The sequence below is a fragment of the Pelobates fuscus genome, chromosome 3 (genome assembly GCF_036172605.1).
Source record: "Pelobates fuscus isolate aPelFus1 chromosome 3, aPelFus1.pri, whole genome shotgun sequence".
Classification (NCBI taxonomy): domain Eukaryota; kingdom Metazoa; phylum Chordata; class Amphibia; order Anura; family Pelobatidae; genus Pelobates; species Pelobates fuscus.
The window spans coordinates 217,032,444-217,051,094 of NC_086319.1; the positions used below are offsets into that span (position 1 = coordinate 217,032,444).

Consider the following 18,651-nt stretch of genomic DNA (forward strand, 5'->3'; position numbering starts at 1 on the left):
TGACCCCATACACACACTGTCCCCATACACACACTGTCCCCATACACACACTGCCCCCATACACACACTGCCCCCATACACACACTGCCCCCATACACACACTGTCCCCATACACACACTGTCCCCATACACACACTGCCCCCATACACACACTGCCCCCATACACACACTGCCCCCATACACACACTGCCCCCATACACACACTGCCCCCATACACACACTGCCCCACAAACACTGTCCCCATAAACACTGTCCCCATACACACACTGCACACCCATACACACACTGCACACCCATACACACACTCCACACACACACACACACACACAGACACATACAGTGCCGTACACACACTGCTGCCCCCCATACACGCATTGCCCCACACACACGACCCCCCCCATACACACACTGCCCCACACATACATACAGTGCCTCCCCATACATACAGTGCTCCCCATACACACACTGCCCCACAGACATACAGTGCCCCCCATACACACACTGCCACCCTCACACACACACTGCCCCACACATACACTGCCCCCTAACACACACACTGCAACCCTGAAATACACTGCCGCCCTTACGCACTCACACACACTTTACCGCTCACACACACACTGCACCTTTCACACACACCACTTCTCCTATGCCCTATATCCCAGCAGACCCCAGGTAAGTTGTCAAACTGTTCTTAAACGGTATGACTACTTACTCTGGGGTGGGATCCTGGCACTACTGGCACCATAACTACTACACTGAGCTGTAGTGGTTATTGTGCCATGATTATTTATTTAAATAATCTACAAGTGCCCCTCCCGAGATCAGGCTCTGGATCCGCCACTGCCTTAACCCTGCATGTGTAATTATTGCAGTTTTTATAAACTGCAATAATTACCTTGAAGGGTTAAGTCCTCCTCTAGTGGCTGTCTATCTGGTAGAGGCCTAGCTGATTGGCTTGGTCTTAGAGCAATTATCTGATACTCAAAGCCAATCAGTAGCCCCGCCCCCATAAAACAAATTGTAAAAAAAAAAAAAAGTACCTTTTTATGAATGAGAAACTAGTGATTGGCTTAAAGCAGGGGTGCCCAAAAGTTAGATAACCAGATGTTTAAAACTACAGCTTTCATGATTCTTTGTCATTGGAAAGGTATACAAAGCATCATGGGTGTTCTAGTTAAACAACATCTGAGGGTCTACCTGTTGGGCACCCCTGGCTTAACATCGCCCCTGTCCAATGTTTCCGTTATCTAAGATTTCAGATAGCGGAAGTACTGGGGGCAGAGCAACCTGGCGTTGGCAAACAGACTTTGTACCATCTACACTATGTCTAATTATTATCTATAGGTACTGATTGAGGTTTTCTAAGTGTCACCTAAAGTATCAACAATATTATTCTAAAAGGCTATTATCATTCTGTTATTACCTTCTGTTTTAAAAGTGCTACTTTTTTTTACATTTACTTGTATTATTTGTTGGCGATATTTGGAAAAGTTTCCCATAAATGTTTAGCTGCTATCATTTTACATTGTTCTTGTTCATTGTATTTTATTTATAAGCGCTAATACCTGTCCATTTATGTAAGACTTTGAATTAAACCATTCAAGAAATATCCATAGGTGCCAGACTGAAAGTTCAACTTGACTGTGCCACATGAGCTCACACCTGTCCCTTCAACAGATGCCAGACAGCTGAACTACACATGGAAAAGGATGCTCACCACATCGCAAATCCTGCATGATCCAAGGATTAACCCCAGAACACAGATTCTGGAAGGGATATAGATATATATATATATATATATATATATATATATATATATATATATATATATATATATATATATTTGCCTCTTCCTGGTCGAGAAATGCCCAATATCTGTACATGCCTGTGCCACTAAATTTGGAGTGCACTTTTTATTTTGGATATTATGCTACCATAGACTGTAATTAATTTAGCTCATTACCTTAATCTGTCATTGTACATTTGTGGGAGTGAATCTACAGATAGATATGTGTGCTAGTGGCTTTTGTGTGTCATTTGACTATGCCACAGGTACCTGGCAGACTGTGGCCCATCCTCTGCTATGGGTGCCAGTCTGGTAACATACATACTCTGCATGACTCTGACTCTGCCTGTGCCACAGGTGCCTGGCAGTGTACTCTAACTGTTCCAAGCTGTGTAATAGCGGTCATAGCTTCCTCTGCCCAGTGCCACAGGTGACTGACAGCTGCCACACAGGCTCCATCCCTTTACTCACCGATGCCGAGTCCCACCACCACACGCCCACCGAGCAGGGTCTCTTTGTCCCGGGCGGCCGCCAGCACCACGGCTCCCAGTATGAAGAGCAGGCTGGCCAGCAGTATGCACGGTCTGCGCCCCAAGCCTCCATTCAGCAGCCCGCCGGACAGAGCGGACACGGCGGCGGCCCCCACCGTGCTGGACACCAGGACCTCCTGCCACAGCGCCGACAGGTTCATCTCCCGCTTGAGGAGCAGCATGGCCCCGGACACCACCCCGGTGTCATAGCCAAATAGGAAGCCTCCCAGCGCGGAGAACACGGACACCACGTACACGAAAGCCGGGGTGACATCCTGCTGGAACTGCTTGCGGGCCGCCCGCTCCAGGTCCCCGGCGGAGGATGACAACCCGGGAGCCGCTCCCTCCAGCACCCCCTGGCTGTTAATACTGGAGCAGGACTCAGCGGGGGCAATGAGGCTCCTCTCCCCGGCTCCCTCATCCGGCTTCCTGCGCTTCTTCTCGCCCATCAGGTTGCTCAGGCTCCGCAGGGTGTACTCCACATTGTCGCTGGCTTTGCGGGACATAGGTAGGGGGCAGCGGGAGGGAGGGGGTTAGCCCTGCGCTCCGCTCCCGGGGAATGACAGGGGGGGAGGCACGGGGAGACTCAAAATCAAACCCCAACCGTCAGGCTCGCGCCGTGCAGGCCGTTGGGCTCCGTGATGTAGAACTCAGCTCAGGTAGAACCACCGCCGCCGCCCTCACTCGCCCTATCTCTCCGCTCTCTGGCCACTGAAGGAGCCCCGGGCACGGCCGCCTACTTTGCGGACACTTTGTCCATGTTTGCGGGTGACGTGGGGTGAGAGCGCGGCACGTCCAGCTGTGCTCCGGGGAATCCGAGCGATAGGCGGGCAGCGGATCACTGAGCGCTCTCACTGGCAGCCAGCGCTGACAGGCTGGAGGGGGCGGGGACTGCGCGGTCACGTGACACACAGCAGCTGATTGCTTGACGTCACACGGACACCTTTCTAGGTGCTCGTCGCCTGTAACACCTACAGCAGCCGGTAACAGACAGGGGAGCAGGACAAGGGATAACCCAGTGCTCGGCTGGACAGCGTTACCGGGGCAACAAGCAATGACAGTGCTGACATCAGCTCGCACCCTTATTAGTCAATGAGCCCAGGATCAAACTAACAGTGTCCAGGAATAGGGAGCACAGTGTCTGATGTTCTCATTTATTATTACAAAGATACTGGGAATATAAAGACATCTATCTTTATGCATTTACATTTTCTAAAGTAATTGTATCTTGGTTTCCTATTGTATTGTATTGTATCTTTTTGTTTTCAAGTCTCTGGGTCCTGCGAGACCCTTTTTGTAATCATTACTTTAAATTTAGCATTTATATTTGTTTGTGTGTTAAAAATGCAAAAAGAAATTATGATGGCTAACTTTGGCCAGTGTTTTTGACTAAGTGGCTACTAAAAAAAGACTTGACATACCCCATTTGCAATACCTCGGGTTGTCTTCATTTGCAAATGGTATGCCATTATGGGGGTAATTCTCATTCCTGGGCTACCATACGCTCTCAAAGGCAACATAGCCAACCTGGCAATTTTCAATGTAAAAAAATGTGACCATTATATTTGACTCTGTAACATTCAAAAACACTATAAAACCTGTACATGGGGGGCAGGGCCGCCATCAGGGGGTGACAACCGTGACAGTTGTCACGGGCCCGGCGGCCCTGGGGGGCCCGGACTGCCCTGGCAGTCCTGGGCCCCACTTTCTTTCTCTGCACACATAGATAGCGAATATCGCTATCTATGTGTGCAGCCGCGGACCCCCGGCTCCCTGTTACCGCAGAGGGGGCCCAGCACACAGTTTCTCCTCTCTTCTCTCTTGTAATAACTCTCGCGAGACCCGGTTGCCATGGCAACGCTCCGCGGGTCTCGCGAGAGTAATTGAAGAGAGAAGAGAAGCTGTGTGCTGCCTGGGCTCCCTATGCGGTAACAGGGAGCCGGGGGGCCCCCCACCGGACCACCAGGGATGGAATCTCCCCCCTCCCTGGACAAAGGTAAGCAGGGAGGGGGGAGAAACATAAAAAAAATTAAATAAAAAAAAAAAAAATTATGTAAACATTTTCCCCCCGTCCTCTGAGTCCCACCGGGTGGCCCATGCACTTAGGGCCACCCGGAGGGCTTGTATCAACAGGGGCCCGGTCGGGCGCTCTTTCCCTTTAACACCGCGACCGGGCCCCTTGCTTTCCGGCAGCCGGCTGGGAGGAAGTGACAGCCGCAAGTCACTCCCTCCCATAAAGAGAGGAGCTGCATGGAAGGTGGCAGGAGGAGTCGCGAGGGAGTGAGGATGGGGGATCCTCACTCCCATCATCCTCAGGCACCACACTGGACCCCATAGAATCCACCCTCCAGCAAAAGGTAGGAAACTGGAGGGTGGGTTTAAAAATGTACATTTTACATGTGTGTCAGTATGTCTGTGTGTCAGTATGTCTGTTTGTCTGTGTGTCTGTTTGTCTGTGTGTCTGTCTGTGTGTCAGTAGGTCTGTCTGTGTGTAAATATATTTGTGTGTGTGTCAGTATGTCTGCGTGTGTGTCATTATGTCTGTCAGTGCATGTTCATGCATGTGTCAGTCTCTGTATGTGTCTGTGTGTCTGTCAGTATATCAGTCTGTGTGTGTCCGTATATGTGCCTGTATGTGTGTCAGTGTGTGTGTGTGTGTGTGAGTATCTCGGTCAGTGTATGTGCCTGTGTGTGGGTGTCAGTATTTCTGTCAGTGTATGTGTGTCAGTATGTTGATCAGTGTGTGTGTCAGTATGTCTGTATATGTGCCTGTGTGTCAGTATGTCTGTATATGAGCCTGTGTGTGTCTGTCAGTACGTCTACCAGTGTATGTGTCTGTGTGTGTCAATATATGTACCTGTGTGTCAGTATGTCTGTCAGTGTATGTGCCTGCTTATCTGTATGTAGTCAGTGTATGTATCTGTGTATCTGCTTGTGTGTCAGAGTATGTACCTGTGCATCTGAGCCGCAACTTTATATACAAATACACCCCTCCATTCAAACTTCAACACTACATACAAGCACACTCCTACATTCAAAAAACAAACACTACACATAAATGCACACTTGCATTCAAACTCCAGTACCACATACAAACACATTCACACAAACATACTTCATACAAACACATGCTTACATTCAAACACACAAAACAGTGCTAAATACAACCCTGCAAGCATGGGAAATTGGTAGAGCACCAGCTGTCAAAGCATTGTTGGAGTTGCACGACAGATGGGGTTCTACCTTTAGTCCTTTCTTGCAATTGGGTGTCCCAATAAAATTCATTCTATTTTAGTGCCGCCACTGCATTAGGATGGATGCCGTGATTGCATACCAGGGAGTGAGGGGCGACGGCGGCAGGGCCCAAGCAAACGCTTGCCCAGGGTCCAGTCGTTATTAAAGACGGCCCTGCACACACAAACTGCATACACTGACACAACACACACACACTGCATACACTGACACAACACACACACTCTGCATACACTAACACAACACACACTCTGCATACACTAACACAACACACTCTGCATACACTGACACAACACACTCTGCATACACTGACACAACACACTCTGCATACACTGACACAACACACACTGCAAACACTAACACAACACACTCTGCATACACTGACACAACACACACTCTGCATACACTGACACAACACACACTCTGCAAACACTGACACAACACACACTGCATACACGAATACAACACACACTGCATACACTAATACACTAATACAATACACACACTGCATTCACTAATACAACATGCACTCTGCATACACTACACACTAACACACTCACTGCATCCACTATACTGACACACACTCTGCATTCACTACACTCACACACACTCTGCATCCGCTACACACTAACACACCCTCTGCATTCACTACACATTAACACACCCTCTGCATTCACTACACATTAACACACTCTGCATTCACTACACTAACACACACTCTGCATCCGCTACACACTAACACACCCTCTGCATTCACTACACATTAACACACCCTCTGCATTCACTACACATTAACACACTCTGCATTCACTACACTAACACACACTCTGCATCCGCTACACACTAACACACCCTCTGCATTCACTACACATTAACACACTCTGCATTCACTACACTAACACACACACTCTGCATCCGCTACACACTAACACACTCTGCATTCACTACACATTAACACACTCTGCATTCACTACACTAACACACACACTCTGCATCCGCTACACACTAACACACTCTGCATTCACTACACATTAACACACTCTGCATTCACTACACTAACACACACACTCTGCATCCGCTACACACTAACACACTCTCTGCATTCACTGCACTAACACACACACTACATTCATTACACTGACACACTCTGCATTCATTACACACTAACACACACTCTGCATTCACTAAACTATGCACACACTCTGGATTCACTATACTGACACACACTCTGCATTAACTATACACACAGCATCCACTACACAAACATCCTGTATTCACAGTACACACACTACATCCACCATAAATTGAAACACTCTGCATTCACTATACACAGACACTGCGTCTAATACACACACTACATCCACTACAGACACTGCATCCACTAAACACATTTCATATAGTACATACAAACACTACATCCACTACACAAACACACACTACATCACTGTACACACACTACATCCACTACTCAAACACACTCTGCGTTCACTATACACACTGCATCTGCTACACAAACACACACTCTGCATTCACTGCACAAACAGTATCTAATACACACAAACACTACATCCATTACACACATTCTAATTTACTTCCACCATACACAGCACATTCAGTCCTGCATCATTGTCAGCGGACTAGGTAGGGCGTGGGCGGGCCTGGGCGGGCCCGGGCGGGCCCGGGAGGGGGCCCAGACCTTGTGCTTTGTCAGGGGCCCCAAAATTTCTGATGGCAGCCCTAATGGGGGGTACTGTTATACTTGGGAGACTTCGCTGAACACAAATATTAGTGTTTCAAAACAGTAAAATGTATCACACCAATGATATCATCAGTGATAGTGCCGTTTGTGTGTGAAAAATGCTAAAAACTTCACTTTCGCTGACCATATCATCGCTGTGATATGTTTTACTGTTTTGAAACACTAGTATTTGTGTTTAGCAGAGTCTCCCGAGTAAAACAGTACCCCCCCATGTACAGATTTTAGGGTGTCATAGAAAGTTATAATACTATGCTAGCAAATTTAATTCTCTGGATTTTCAGCCCGGTTGTCAGGCAGGTCCCTCAAATTGCAATCAATAAAATTACATAATTATGTAAAAATATTACATAAATACGCATGTAGAATTTAAATATATACATATTTATATATTTGAAGTCTACGTGTTTATTTATACAATTATTTATGTAATTTTGTATATATATATATATACTTCAATTTTTTTTATTTATTTATATATAGATGTAAATATAATTTCATTCTAAGTGTATTTTTTTTTTTTTAATTCTTTATTTTTGTTGAGGCATGTGATTATAGGGATACAGAAAAAAGAGAGGGAGACGTTCAAAAGTTGTACAGGTTAGGGTCGTCATAACATATCGCAAAAGTCTCCTATGATTTCCAACCTCATTTTATATATAATAAAGTTTAGACAGTACGCTAAGTCTAGGCGCTCTACAATCATGCACGCTATGGCTAATAAAAGTGTATTCAAGCTTAGTTAAACATTCTGTGCGTTACAACAGGTTAATAGCAGGCGTAATGCAATGCTAGTGGGAGTAGCTAGTTCCATACCATGTTTTGTATAATGTTATTGCTTATCTCAGAATACTTTTATATTGTTCTACAAGAGAACTAGGTTGTGGGCAGTTAGGGCAGTTGAGGGAGCATGATATAGTAAGCATACATAAGAAGCAATGGCTCCGCCAAAAGGGATTCTAAACGCAAGAGATAGAAGGGTTCAGTATACAATAGATTAGTGAACTAGATAAACAGTTGCACTGACAGATTATTAAGAACAAGACTAGCTAAACATGTTACTTGAACTAAAATGAGATGTAACTATTTGCTTAGCTTTATATCTCAGGCTTAGGTGAAGCCAGGGTAAAGTCCTGTGTGTGATCCTCAGCCGATTCCCACTATGGGCAAAACTGTGCTCCTCCTTATGTCGCCGTTCAGCAGACCGGGCATTAGAGACCGTGGTGAGGCACCAGAGGAATCCCCAAGCACTATAGAGCATTGACGTGGGTATGTTGTCTTCTGTGCAGCAGCTGCAGGGTCTCTGCCGGGTTGGGCGTGTGGTAGAACCTCGGGGGGGTTGCCCTGGTGTCCGGGGTCTCCCAGCCCATTGCCGGTGGAGTGCGAGGCGTCGGTGTGGCGATACAGGAGTGAGTCCCTGTGGGAGCTTGGGGCGACTCACCGCTGGTCGGGGTTTCATACGGGTCACCCGTGGTTGCTGGTCTGTGTGCTGGGACTTTGGTCGGCTCTTCCCCGCTTTCTTTGGTACTCTTGGGGCGTTCACTTGTGCTGCAGGTTTTAGTTTGGGTGCCTGTTTCATTGCGGTCCCTGGGTTACCGTTCAGGGTGTTCTCACGCCTGGAGAGCTTGGCCCAAAAGTCTGCAAAGATGCGATCCAGCCTCACCGATAGTGGGGGCAGGTCGGACTCCGGCTCTGAGGCCCACGTGGCGTCCGCCATGTTGCTTGTCCCTGGTACGGTGGTGCCGTGCTTCGGAGTGTGATGCCCTCGTGCTGGGTTGCATGCTGGAGTTACCGGGATATCCCTCACCGGCAGGGGGGGGGAAAGGTTGATCCTTGGAGACCTCCAGTGTAGCGGGTCTCGGTCGGCGGAGGGACCGGGTAGGCCTCGCGTAGGCCTCAGGACCATCCATCAGCCGTGGTCGCCCAGTCGGGTCTATTCGCCGATTTGGCCTTCCTCCTGTTATAGGCCCCTAGTCCTGGGGTCTGAAGGTGAGTAGCTCGTCGTGTGTGGAGGTGTTTCAGGCTGAATTTATGCTTAAATCTGGCTATTTTGCCCGGAGCTCTTCTGGCTTGCGACCTCTCGGCTGGGCTGTCAGGCTCCGCCCCCTCTAAGTGTATTTTGATATATATATATATATATATATATATATTAAAGGACCACTATAGGCACCCAGACCACTTCAGCTTAATGAAGTGGTCTGGGTGCCAGGTCCAGCTAGGATTAACCCTTTCTTCTATAAACATAGCAGTTTCAGAGCCAGTATGGTTTGTAAAGCCTGGGCAAACTGGTCCATACGGTGGTCTAAACCATCCATTCTAGCCTCCTGATTAACAAGTAGCTGTGGAATGTCAGCAGGTTCCATTTTGGCCCTGTTGTAATGTCACGATTCGGGGAACCCAACACGCTAACACACACACACACACAGAAAAGGTGCAGTACCGGACCTTAGAGTGGCCGGGCTAAGCACACACAGAATAGTCAGGAGACAAGCCGAGTAAGGGGAACCAGAAGACAGGATAACGAGAAACAAGCCGAGGTCAAAGGGTAGGAGAAAGTCACAAAGTCAGATTAACAAGCCAGAGAGTACGTAACCAGAAAACACAAGTTCAGTATCAATACTAGCAAGCAAAGACCACAACAGGGCACTGAGAGACAGGAAAGGTAAGTATTTGTATCCTTATCTTAATTCTGATTGGATAACTTCCAATCAGAATTAACAATCACACGTGGGGGATATCTATACCCCCCACTGTGATTGTTGCGCTGTAGCTTTAACGCTGGGTCACGTGAGAGACCCCGGCGTTCAGATATCAGTGCTGCCTCCCAGTGTGCAGCGTTAGACATGCTGCCGCTGGGAGGAGGAGAGGAGGACGCGAGCGGCGTGTCAAGGGGAGAGGACGCCGCTCGCTGACCGGTAAGGGGAGAGGGGACCGCGGGCGGAAACGGACCAAGGGTGAGTGCTACGAGAGGATTGCAGCCTCCCCTCACAGCTGCCCGCTGAGCCCTGACAGTCTCCCTACACCGGGAGAAATGCCGATCGCCGGGGTAACGGCTGCGATCAGGTAAGTAAATAATACTGTTATGACGGTTCAAGCCCGTCACCGGTCCTCAAGAGGATTTTTCCGATGACAGTCCTGAACTGTCACCCGTCGTTAAAGGGTTAATAAACTCTGGTTAACAAAACAAAACAACAACAAAACGCACAGCATCCCCATTCCACAGTAGTACTCTTTCTTTGCTGCTCATTTGGAAGGCTTAACAACTATTGCTGTGGAGAAAATAAACATATTAGACCATGGGTGTCCAACCTTTTGACTTCACTGGGCTGAATTGAGTGCAGAGGAATTGTCATGGGCCGCACATCAAACATATATATATAGATAATGTATATAAGAAACATAACTTTAAAAGCCCTTTTCTTAATTTTTATATTTCAATTGTTTCGTAGATAACTCCTTTATATGTGGGATTGGCATATTTAAGGATATCAAATTAGGGAGACATCTACTAAACATATACACATGTATATACATATTACATAGTTATATAGCTGAAAAGAGACCATCAAGTTCAGCCTTCCTCACATATGTTTTTGCTGTTTATCCAAAAGAAGGCAAAAAACCCAGTCTGAAGTGCTTCCAATTTTACAACAAACTAGAAAAAAAATTCCTTCTTGACCCCAAAATGGCAGTCAGATATCTCCTTGGATCAAGCAGCTATTACCCCACTAATTAGAAATTATATCCCTGTATGTTATGTTTTTGGAAGTATTTATCCAATTGCAGTTTAAACATCTGTATGGACTCTGACAAAACCACCTCTTCAGACAGAATTTCATATCCTTATAGTTCTTACTGTAAAAAAAAAACCTTTCCTTTGCTTTAGATTAAATCTCCTTTCTTCCAGCCTAAATCCGTGACCTTGTATCCTATGTATAGCCCTGTTCAGGGGCGGACTGAGAGCCTTTGGGGCCCCCGGGCAAAATTACATCCCAGGCCCTTTGAATGCACAAATATATGTGCATTAAATATATGTTAAAGGATCACTATAGTGTTAGGAAAACAAAGCAGTTTTCCTGACACTATAGTGCCCTAAGGGTGCCCCCACCCTCAGGGTTCCCCTCCCGTTGCGCTGAAGGGGTTAAAACCTCTTAAGCAGCTTACCTTCATCCAGCACCGGGCTCCCTCGGTGCTGGTGACCTCTCCTCCCCCGCCAACGTTGGCTCCCGAGTGGAGCGAAATGCGCATGCATTCAAACAAGCGCGCATTCAAACAGTCCATAGGAAAGCATTTCTCAATGCTTTCCTATAGACGTTCTGCACGTCAGGATGATACCCACTAGAGGTTTGATTAACCCTGCTAAGTAAACATAGCAGTTTCTCTGAAACTGCTATGTTTACATCTGAAGGGTTGAAACCTGAGGGGCCTGGCACCCAGACCACTTCATTGAGCTGAAGTGGTCTGGGTGACTATAGTGTCCCTTTAAATATAACTCTCATATAATACAGCATTCCTTTGGATGTGTATATTGTGAGTCAATGTGAATGCACTTTGTATTTGAGTCCGTGTGAATGCACTTGTGCATGTCTGGATGACTACATGTGCTTTTTTGTATATAGTGTCAGTGTGAATGCATATGATACAGGTGACAGAGGGTGTGAGGGAGAGGGTGACAGGTGGCAGTGTGGGAGGTGGTTACAGGTGGCAGAGTGAGGGGGTACCTGGAGGCAGAGTCAGGGAGGGAGGGGGTACCTGGAGGCAGAGTCAGGGAGGGAGGGGGTGACTAGTGACAGAGTAAGGGAGGGGGTGACTAGTGACAGAGTAAGGGAGGAAGGGGGTGACTAGAGTGAGGGGGTGACTAGTGACAGAGTGAGTGAGGGGGTGACTAGTGACAGAGTAAGGGAGGGAAGGGGTGACTAGTGACAGAGTGAGGGAGGGAGGGGGGGTGACTGTCACTAGTCACACCCTCCCTCTGTCCCTAGTCACCCCCTCCCTCACTCTGTCACTAGTCACCCCCTCCCTCTGTCACTAGTCACCCCCTGTGACAGAGAGAGGGGGTGACTAGTGACAGAGGGAAGGAGGGGTGACTAGTGACAGAGGGAGGGTGGGGGTGACACAGGGAGGGAGTGATTAGTGACACAGTGACACAGGAGGGAGTGATTAGTGACACAGTGACGGAGGGAGGGGTGACTAGTGGCTGTGAGGGAGGGGGTGACACAGTGACAGAGAGAGGGGGTGACACAGTGACAGAGAGAGGGGGTGACTAGTGACAGAGGGAGGGGGTGACTAGTGACAGAGGGGTGACAGTGACAGAGGGAGGGGTGACTAGTGACAGAGGGAGGGGTGACTAGTGACGGGGGGGGTGACAGTGACGGGGGGGGTGACAGTGACGGTGACGGGGGGGTGACAGTGACGGGGGGTGACAGTGACGGGGGGTGACTGTGACGGGGGGGTGACTAGTGACAGAGGGAGGGGTGACGGTGACAGAGGGAGGGGTGACGGTGACAGAGGGAGGGGTGACGGTGACAGAGGGAGGGGTGACGGTGACAGAGGGAGGGGGTGACTAGTGACAGAGGGAGGGGGTGACTAGTGACAGAGGGAGGGGGTGACTAGTGACAGAGGGAGGGGGTGACTAGTGACAGAGGGAGGGGGTGACTAGTGACAGAAGGGGGGTGACTATTGACAGAGGGAGGGTGACTATTGACAGAGGGAGGGTGACTATTGACAGAGGGAGGGTGACTAGTGACAGAGGGAGGGTGACTAGTGACAGAGGGGGTAGTGACAGAGGGGGGTAGTGACAGAGGGGGGTAGTGACAGAGGGAGGGGGTGACTAGTGACAGAGGGAGGGGGTGACTAGTGACAGAGGGAGGGGGTGACTAGTGACAGAGGGAGGGGGTGACTAGTGACAGAAGGGGGGTGACTAGTGACAGAAGGGGGGGTGACTAGTGACAGAGGGGGGGTGACTAGTGACAGAGGGAGGGGACTAGTGACAGAGGGGGGTGACTAGTGACAGAGGGGGGTGACTAGTGACAGAGGGGGGGGGGTGACTAGTGACAGAGGGGGGGGGGTGACTAGTGACAGAGGGGGGGGGGTGACTAGTGCCAGAGGGGAGGGGGTGACTAGTGCCAGAGGGGAGGGGGTGACTAGTGCCAGAGGGGAGGGGGTGACTAGTGCCAGAGGGGAGGGGGTGACTAGTGCCAGAGGGAGGGGGTGACTAGTGCCAGAGGGAGGGAGGGGTGAGTAGTTCCTACCTTTCTCTCTGCTCCCTCTTCTCTCCCAGGCTGCTGCTCCTTGTCCTGCTGATCGCTCTGTGTGAGAGGAGAGTACAGGAAGTGATGTCACTTCCTGGTCCCGCCTCTCCCATCACACAGAGCCGCGTGGGACAGTGAGAAGGAGACCTGGCAGAGAGCTGGTGAAGCTGCCAGGTCTCGGGTGGGGGTGAGAGGGGGGTGACTTACAAAGCGGTAGGTTGCTGGGGCCCTGCACTCCATCAGGGGCCCCAGCAACCTAATAAAGGAAAATATTTTTTTTTTCGTTCCAGTTGGAGAGATCTCTGATCTCTCCAGCTGGAGCATGGCTGTGCTGCCGGGCCCCTGGCTGTCTCGGGCCCTCGGTCCATGACCGATATGCCCGAGTGGTCAGTCCGCCCCTGGCCCTGTTTATGAATAGATTTCCAGATAATGGTTTGTACTGGCCCCGAAGATATTTGTATAATGTTATATCCCCTCCGAGGTGCCGTTTTTCCAAACTAAAGAGATTTAAAAATTTTTTTATTATTATTTATTTATCAAGTCATGCCTATCAAGTGACCATAACAAAAAGCAGGGTAGATAAATAACCGTTTTGTAACATATTCTTCCTCACCTTGCAGTCTCTGCACCCAGCAGCCGTGCGTCTGCATGACTGACACTTGCGGTATGTTAATGGACGCCGGCCGCTGTGGATCCACGGCAAAATATACCCCCACGTCTGCTCACGTGATTGACGACATCAGCGTGCACGTGACATCACGTGCGCACGTTTTGGGGTCAAAGAGCGATTTCAGCCAATCAGAATAGTAAAGCAGGTATTTAAACCTAAAAATAATTTCCCCTGTTGTGATTTCCCTAGTGGTTGTCCGAGAGCGCATTCCTTATTCAGATTATACTGGTTATTTGACTTTGGCATTGATTTTGACTTCCCTGTTTTCTGGTATCCCCGACCTCTGGCTTTCCTTTAACGTTGTGACCCTTTCTATGTCCCCTGACCTCGGCTATTCCTGACTATTCTTTGGTACGTGAGTCCGGCCATTCTAAGGCCCGGTATACGTTACCTATTAGTCTCCTGTGTTACACAGTTCTACGTGCTGGATCATACTGTAATCCTGACATTACGACATGGCGATAGATCCTGTAGAATTGTGTTAGCACATAGCTGCTTGCGAAAGGAAACTAAAGGAGAATGATCACCGCATGGATCAATTTGCCCAGGCCTTCAGTACGCTTCTTACCCGAACAGCACATCTGCAACCTCTGGCCTCTCCTATGCTCTCACCTCCACCTTATGTACCTCCACCTATAGTACACAAAGCACCGACTATCTCTCTATCTCCTCCTCTGCATTTTGACGGTAATATTCAAGAATGCTGAGGATTCCTTAACCAAATAGAGTATCATTTTGAGGCCTCACCGGGATCTTTTCCCATAGATAGAGCTAAAATTGGTTACCTGATGAACCAAGGTAAAGCTTTAGCTTGGGCCAATCCGTTATGGGAGAGTAATAGGAGTGTGGCACACAATTACCAGGAATTCCTTATGAAATTTAAACTTGAGTTTGAACCATTAGGCAGGAAGGCACTGCTCTCATGAACATTAGACAAGTGAACCGGTCTATCACGAAGTATGCCATAGAACTCCGTACCTTGGCTTCCGAGGTAGACTGGACTAACAGTGGGCTAATCTCTGCATTTAAAAAGGGACTATCTGAACATATGCTAGATGAGATTGCTGCCAAAGATCTACCCAAGAAACTTAATGAGTTCATCACATTTGTTATGCAAATTTACAATAGACTAAGAACCAGAGAAGCTACTAGAAATAAGACCAGACGTATGACTATGCCTTTAGCACCCCGTTTCTTCAAACCTGTTGACCTTCCTATACAGTTCGAACCTGAACCCATGCAGTTGGGGGTCACTAGACTGTAGGAGGCCGAGAGACAATATAGGAGAAAAGAGGGTCTATGTCTATACTGCGGTAGTAAAGGACATATGAGAAACAATTGTCCCATTCTTCCGGAAAACTACCGCACCTAAGCGCCTTAAGGGGACAGGTCTTAGGTGTAATGGAGACGTCCTCTGAAAAGAATAAATATAGATTTCTCTTTGATAGTTTGATTATCCTTGACAAAAATAACATTTCATGCAAAGCCCTGATGGACTCAGGGGCTGCTGGAAATTTCATTGATGTCAAATTTGTTAAGGGTAATGCTATACCTGTCAAGGAGAGACTATCACCTCTAGCTGTAGACGCTATTGATGGGAGACCACTCTTACAACCATTAATTACTCACGAAACGTTACCCATTAGTATGTCCATTGGAGCCTTGCATAAGGAAGATATAACGTTTCAGGTTATTGCATCCCCTTCCTGTCCTATCATATTAGGCTTTCCTTGGCTTAGTAAGCATAACCCTCATATTGATTGGGCTGATGGGGAAATATTGGAATGGGGTAAGGATTGTGAGGGAAGGTGTATAGTACATATCACCAAGAGAGTGGCTACTATTGAATTACCCGCTATTACTCCTCAAACTCCCGAAGTTCCCATACAATACGAGGACATTAAGGAAGTATTTAGCAAGACTCAGTCTAATGTATTGCCTCCCCACAGACCATATGACTGTTCCATAAACTTACTACCCGGCGCTATGCCACCTAATGGAACAGTTTATGCTCTATCCTCACAGGATAGTAGAATAATGGAGGAATATATTAAGGACTCACTGATTAAAGGCCATATACGCAAATCATCCTCGCCTGCTGGTGCAGAGTTCTTTTTTGTGTCAAAAAAGGATGGTGAGTTACGCCCTTGTATCGATTACAGGGAATTGAACAAAATCACAAGAACGCCTACCCCATTCCTCTTATTTATGAGTTGTTTGACAGGCTCCAAGGCGCTAAAATATTTACTACGTTTGACCTTAGAAGCGCTTACAATTTAGTAAGAATCAAGGAAAACCATGAATGGGAGACTGCATTTAATACCAGAAGTGGACATTATGAATATCTGGTGATGCCATTCGGGTTGTGCAACGCTCCAGCGGTTTTCCAAGATTTTATTAATGACGTACTCAGGGATTACATTTACTAATTTGTCTTCGTCTATCTGGATGACATCCTTATTTATTCCCCTGATCTCCAAACTCACCACGGTCATGTCAGACATGTTTTGCAAACCTTATTGAAAAATCCCCTTTATTGTAAATTGGAGAAATGCATCATTGATCAGTCAGAAGTATAGTCTTTAGGATATAATATTTCTGCCTCGGGGTTTCAGATGGATCCTAAAAAACTGGAATCAGTTCTACAGTGGCCTTTACCCACTGGGTTAAAAGCCATTCAAAGGTTCATTGGTTTTGCCAATTATTAAAGAAGGTTTATAAAAGGTTTTTCTTCTGTAATAGCCCCCCATCACCAACATGACACGGAAGGGGCTAACAGTTCTATATGGTCTAAGGAGGCTATAGAGGCTTTTGAAGTTCTCAAACAAAGGTTTGCCTCTGCAGACATATTAATACATTCAAACACCAGTAAACCTTTCATACTGGAGGTTAATACCTCAGAGACGGGGGTAGGAGCTGTTCTCTCCCAGAGGGAGAGCCAGGATACTCCTTTGCATCCTTGTGGCTACTTCTCTAGAAAGATGTCCCCTGCTGAGCGCAATTATGATATTGGCAATAGAGAATTGTTGGAATTATTCTAGCTCTCGGCGACATCTTTTGGAGGGTTCCAAGGACCTCCTTTTGATCATTACTGACCACAAAAACCTGGCTTACATCGGTGATGCTAAACGGTTGTCTTCTAGACAGGCTAGGTGGTCACTATTCCTTTCTCGCTTTAATTTTCTTATAACTTATAGACCTGGTTCTAATAAAAATGTCAAGGTCAATGCCTTATCCAGACAGTTTGATACTGAGTCTATACAAGAACTAGAAACATCCCCTATCATCCCCCCAGAATGTATCATTGTTCCACTATCCTTTCATTGTTCTCTCCGCTGCTTGGCTCCATCATGGAGGCTCAGTCTAAGGCGCCCTGCGGTAAACCTCAGGACAGATTGTTCGTTCCATTGGGTGAAAGGATTAATATCATGAAAGTGTTTCACGACAACGTGACTGCTGGTCACCCAGGTATTAATAAATCCACTTCTGCAATCATGAGATCATGAGTGGGGCTCATCCTATAATAATGTAATCAGCATCAATATCAGCGTTGGGCTACGTTAGGTGGGATTCTCTCAGGAAGGATGTTAAGGCTTGTTCTGTTTGTGCGGTTTCTAAAGTTCCTCATAAACTCCCTTGTGGTTTGTTGACACCTTCTTCTGTTCCTGAGGTCCCATGGTCCCACTTGTCCATGGATTTCATTGTCGAACTTCCTAGTTCTAATGGTTTTACCACTATTCTCATGGTTGTTGACTGTTTTTTCTAAAATGGCTCATTTTGTCCCACTCAAAAAATTGCCGTTATCACAAGACCTGGTACTGATCTTTATACGTGAGATTGTCCGTCTGCATGGGATTCCTCTCAATATTGTATCTGATAGAGGCTCTCAGTTTGTATCCCGGTTCTGGAGGGCTTTTAATAAGCAATTGGGTATTTAGTTGTCTTTTTCATCCTCTTATCACTCCCAGACTAATGGTATGGCTGAGAGGACTAACCAGTCTTTGGAATTATATTTGCGTTGTTTTGTTAATGGCACTCAAGACAATTGGTCCGAATTACTACCATGGGCAGAGTTTGCTAGAAACAATGCTGACCATGGCTCCTCTGGGCATAGCCCATTTTTTGTTAATACTGGCCGGCACCCTACTGTCCTCCCGGCTGTTTTCTCTGACACGGCTATTCCTGCTTTGGATGACTGTCTTGCTTCCAATCGCGATACCTGGGTCAAAGTTCGCTCTGCACTGGGGACTGCTGCTGACCGTTTCAAGCATTATGCTGATAAACAGTGAGGTGCCAACCCTGTTTACCAAGTGGGTGAGAGGGTTTGGTTATCTTTGCGCAACATCAGGCTTAAAGTCCCTAGCATGAAATTTGCTCCTAGGTTTGGTGCCTTTTCGTATGCT

The 18,651-nt window shown here is 47.4% G+C and overlaps 1 protein-coding gene across 1 annotated transcript in view; it reads right to left on the reverse strand.

The window, feature by feature from the left end:
• Positions 1 to 3,278, reverse strand: part of SLC2A13 (solute carrier family 2 member 13) — a 282,474-nt gene extending 279,196 nt beyond the window's left edge. The window contains exon 1 of the mRNA XM_063448079.1: positions 2,261 to 3,278. Coding sequence (XP_063304149.1) covers positions 2,261 to 2,825 — 565 coding nt within the window. The 5' untranslated portion in view covers positions 2,826 to 3,278. The remainder of the gene's footprint in view (positions 1 to 2,260) is intronic.
• Between the last annotated feature and the right edge of the window lie 15,373 nt (positions 3,279 to 18,651).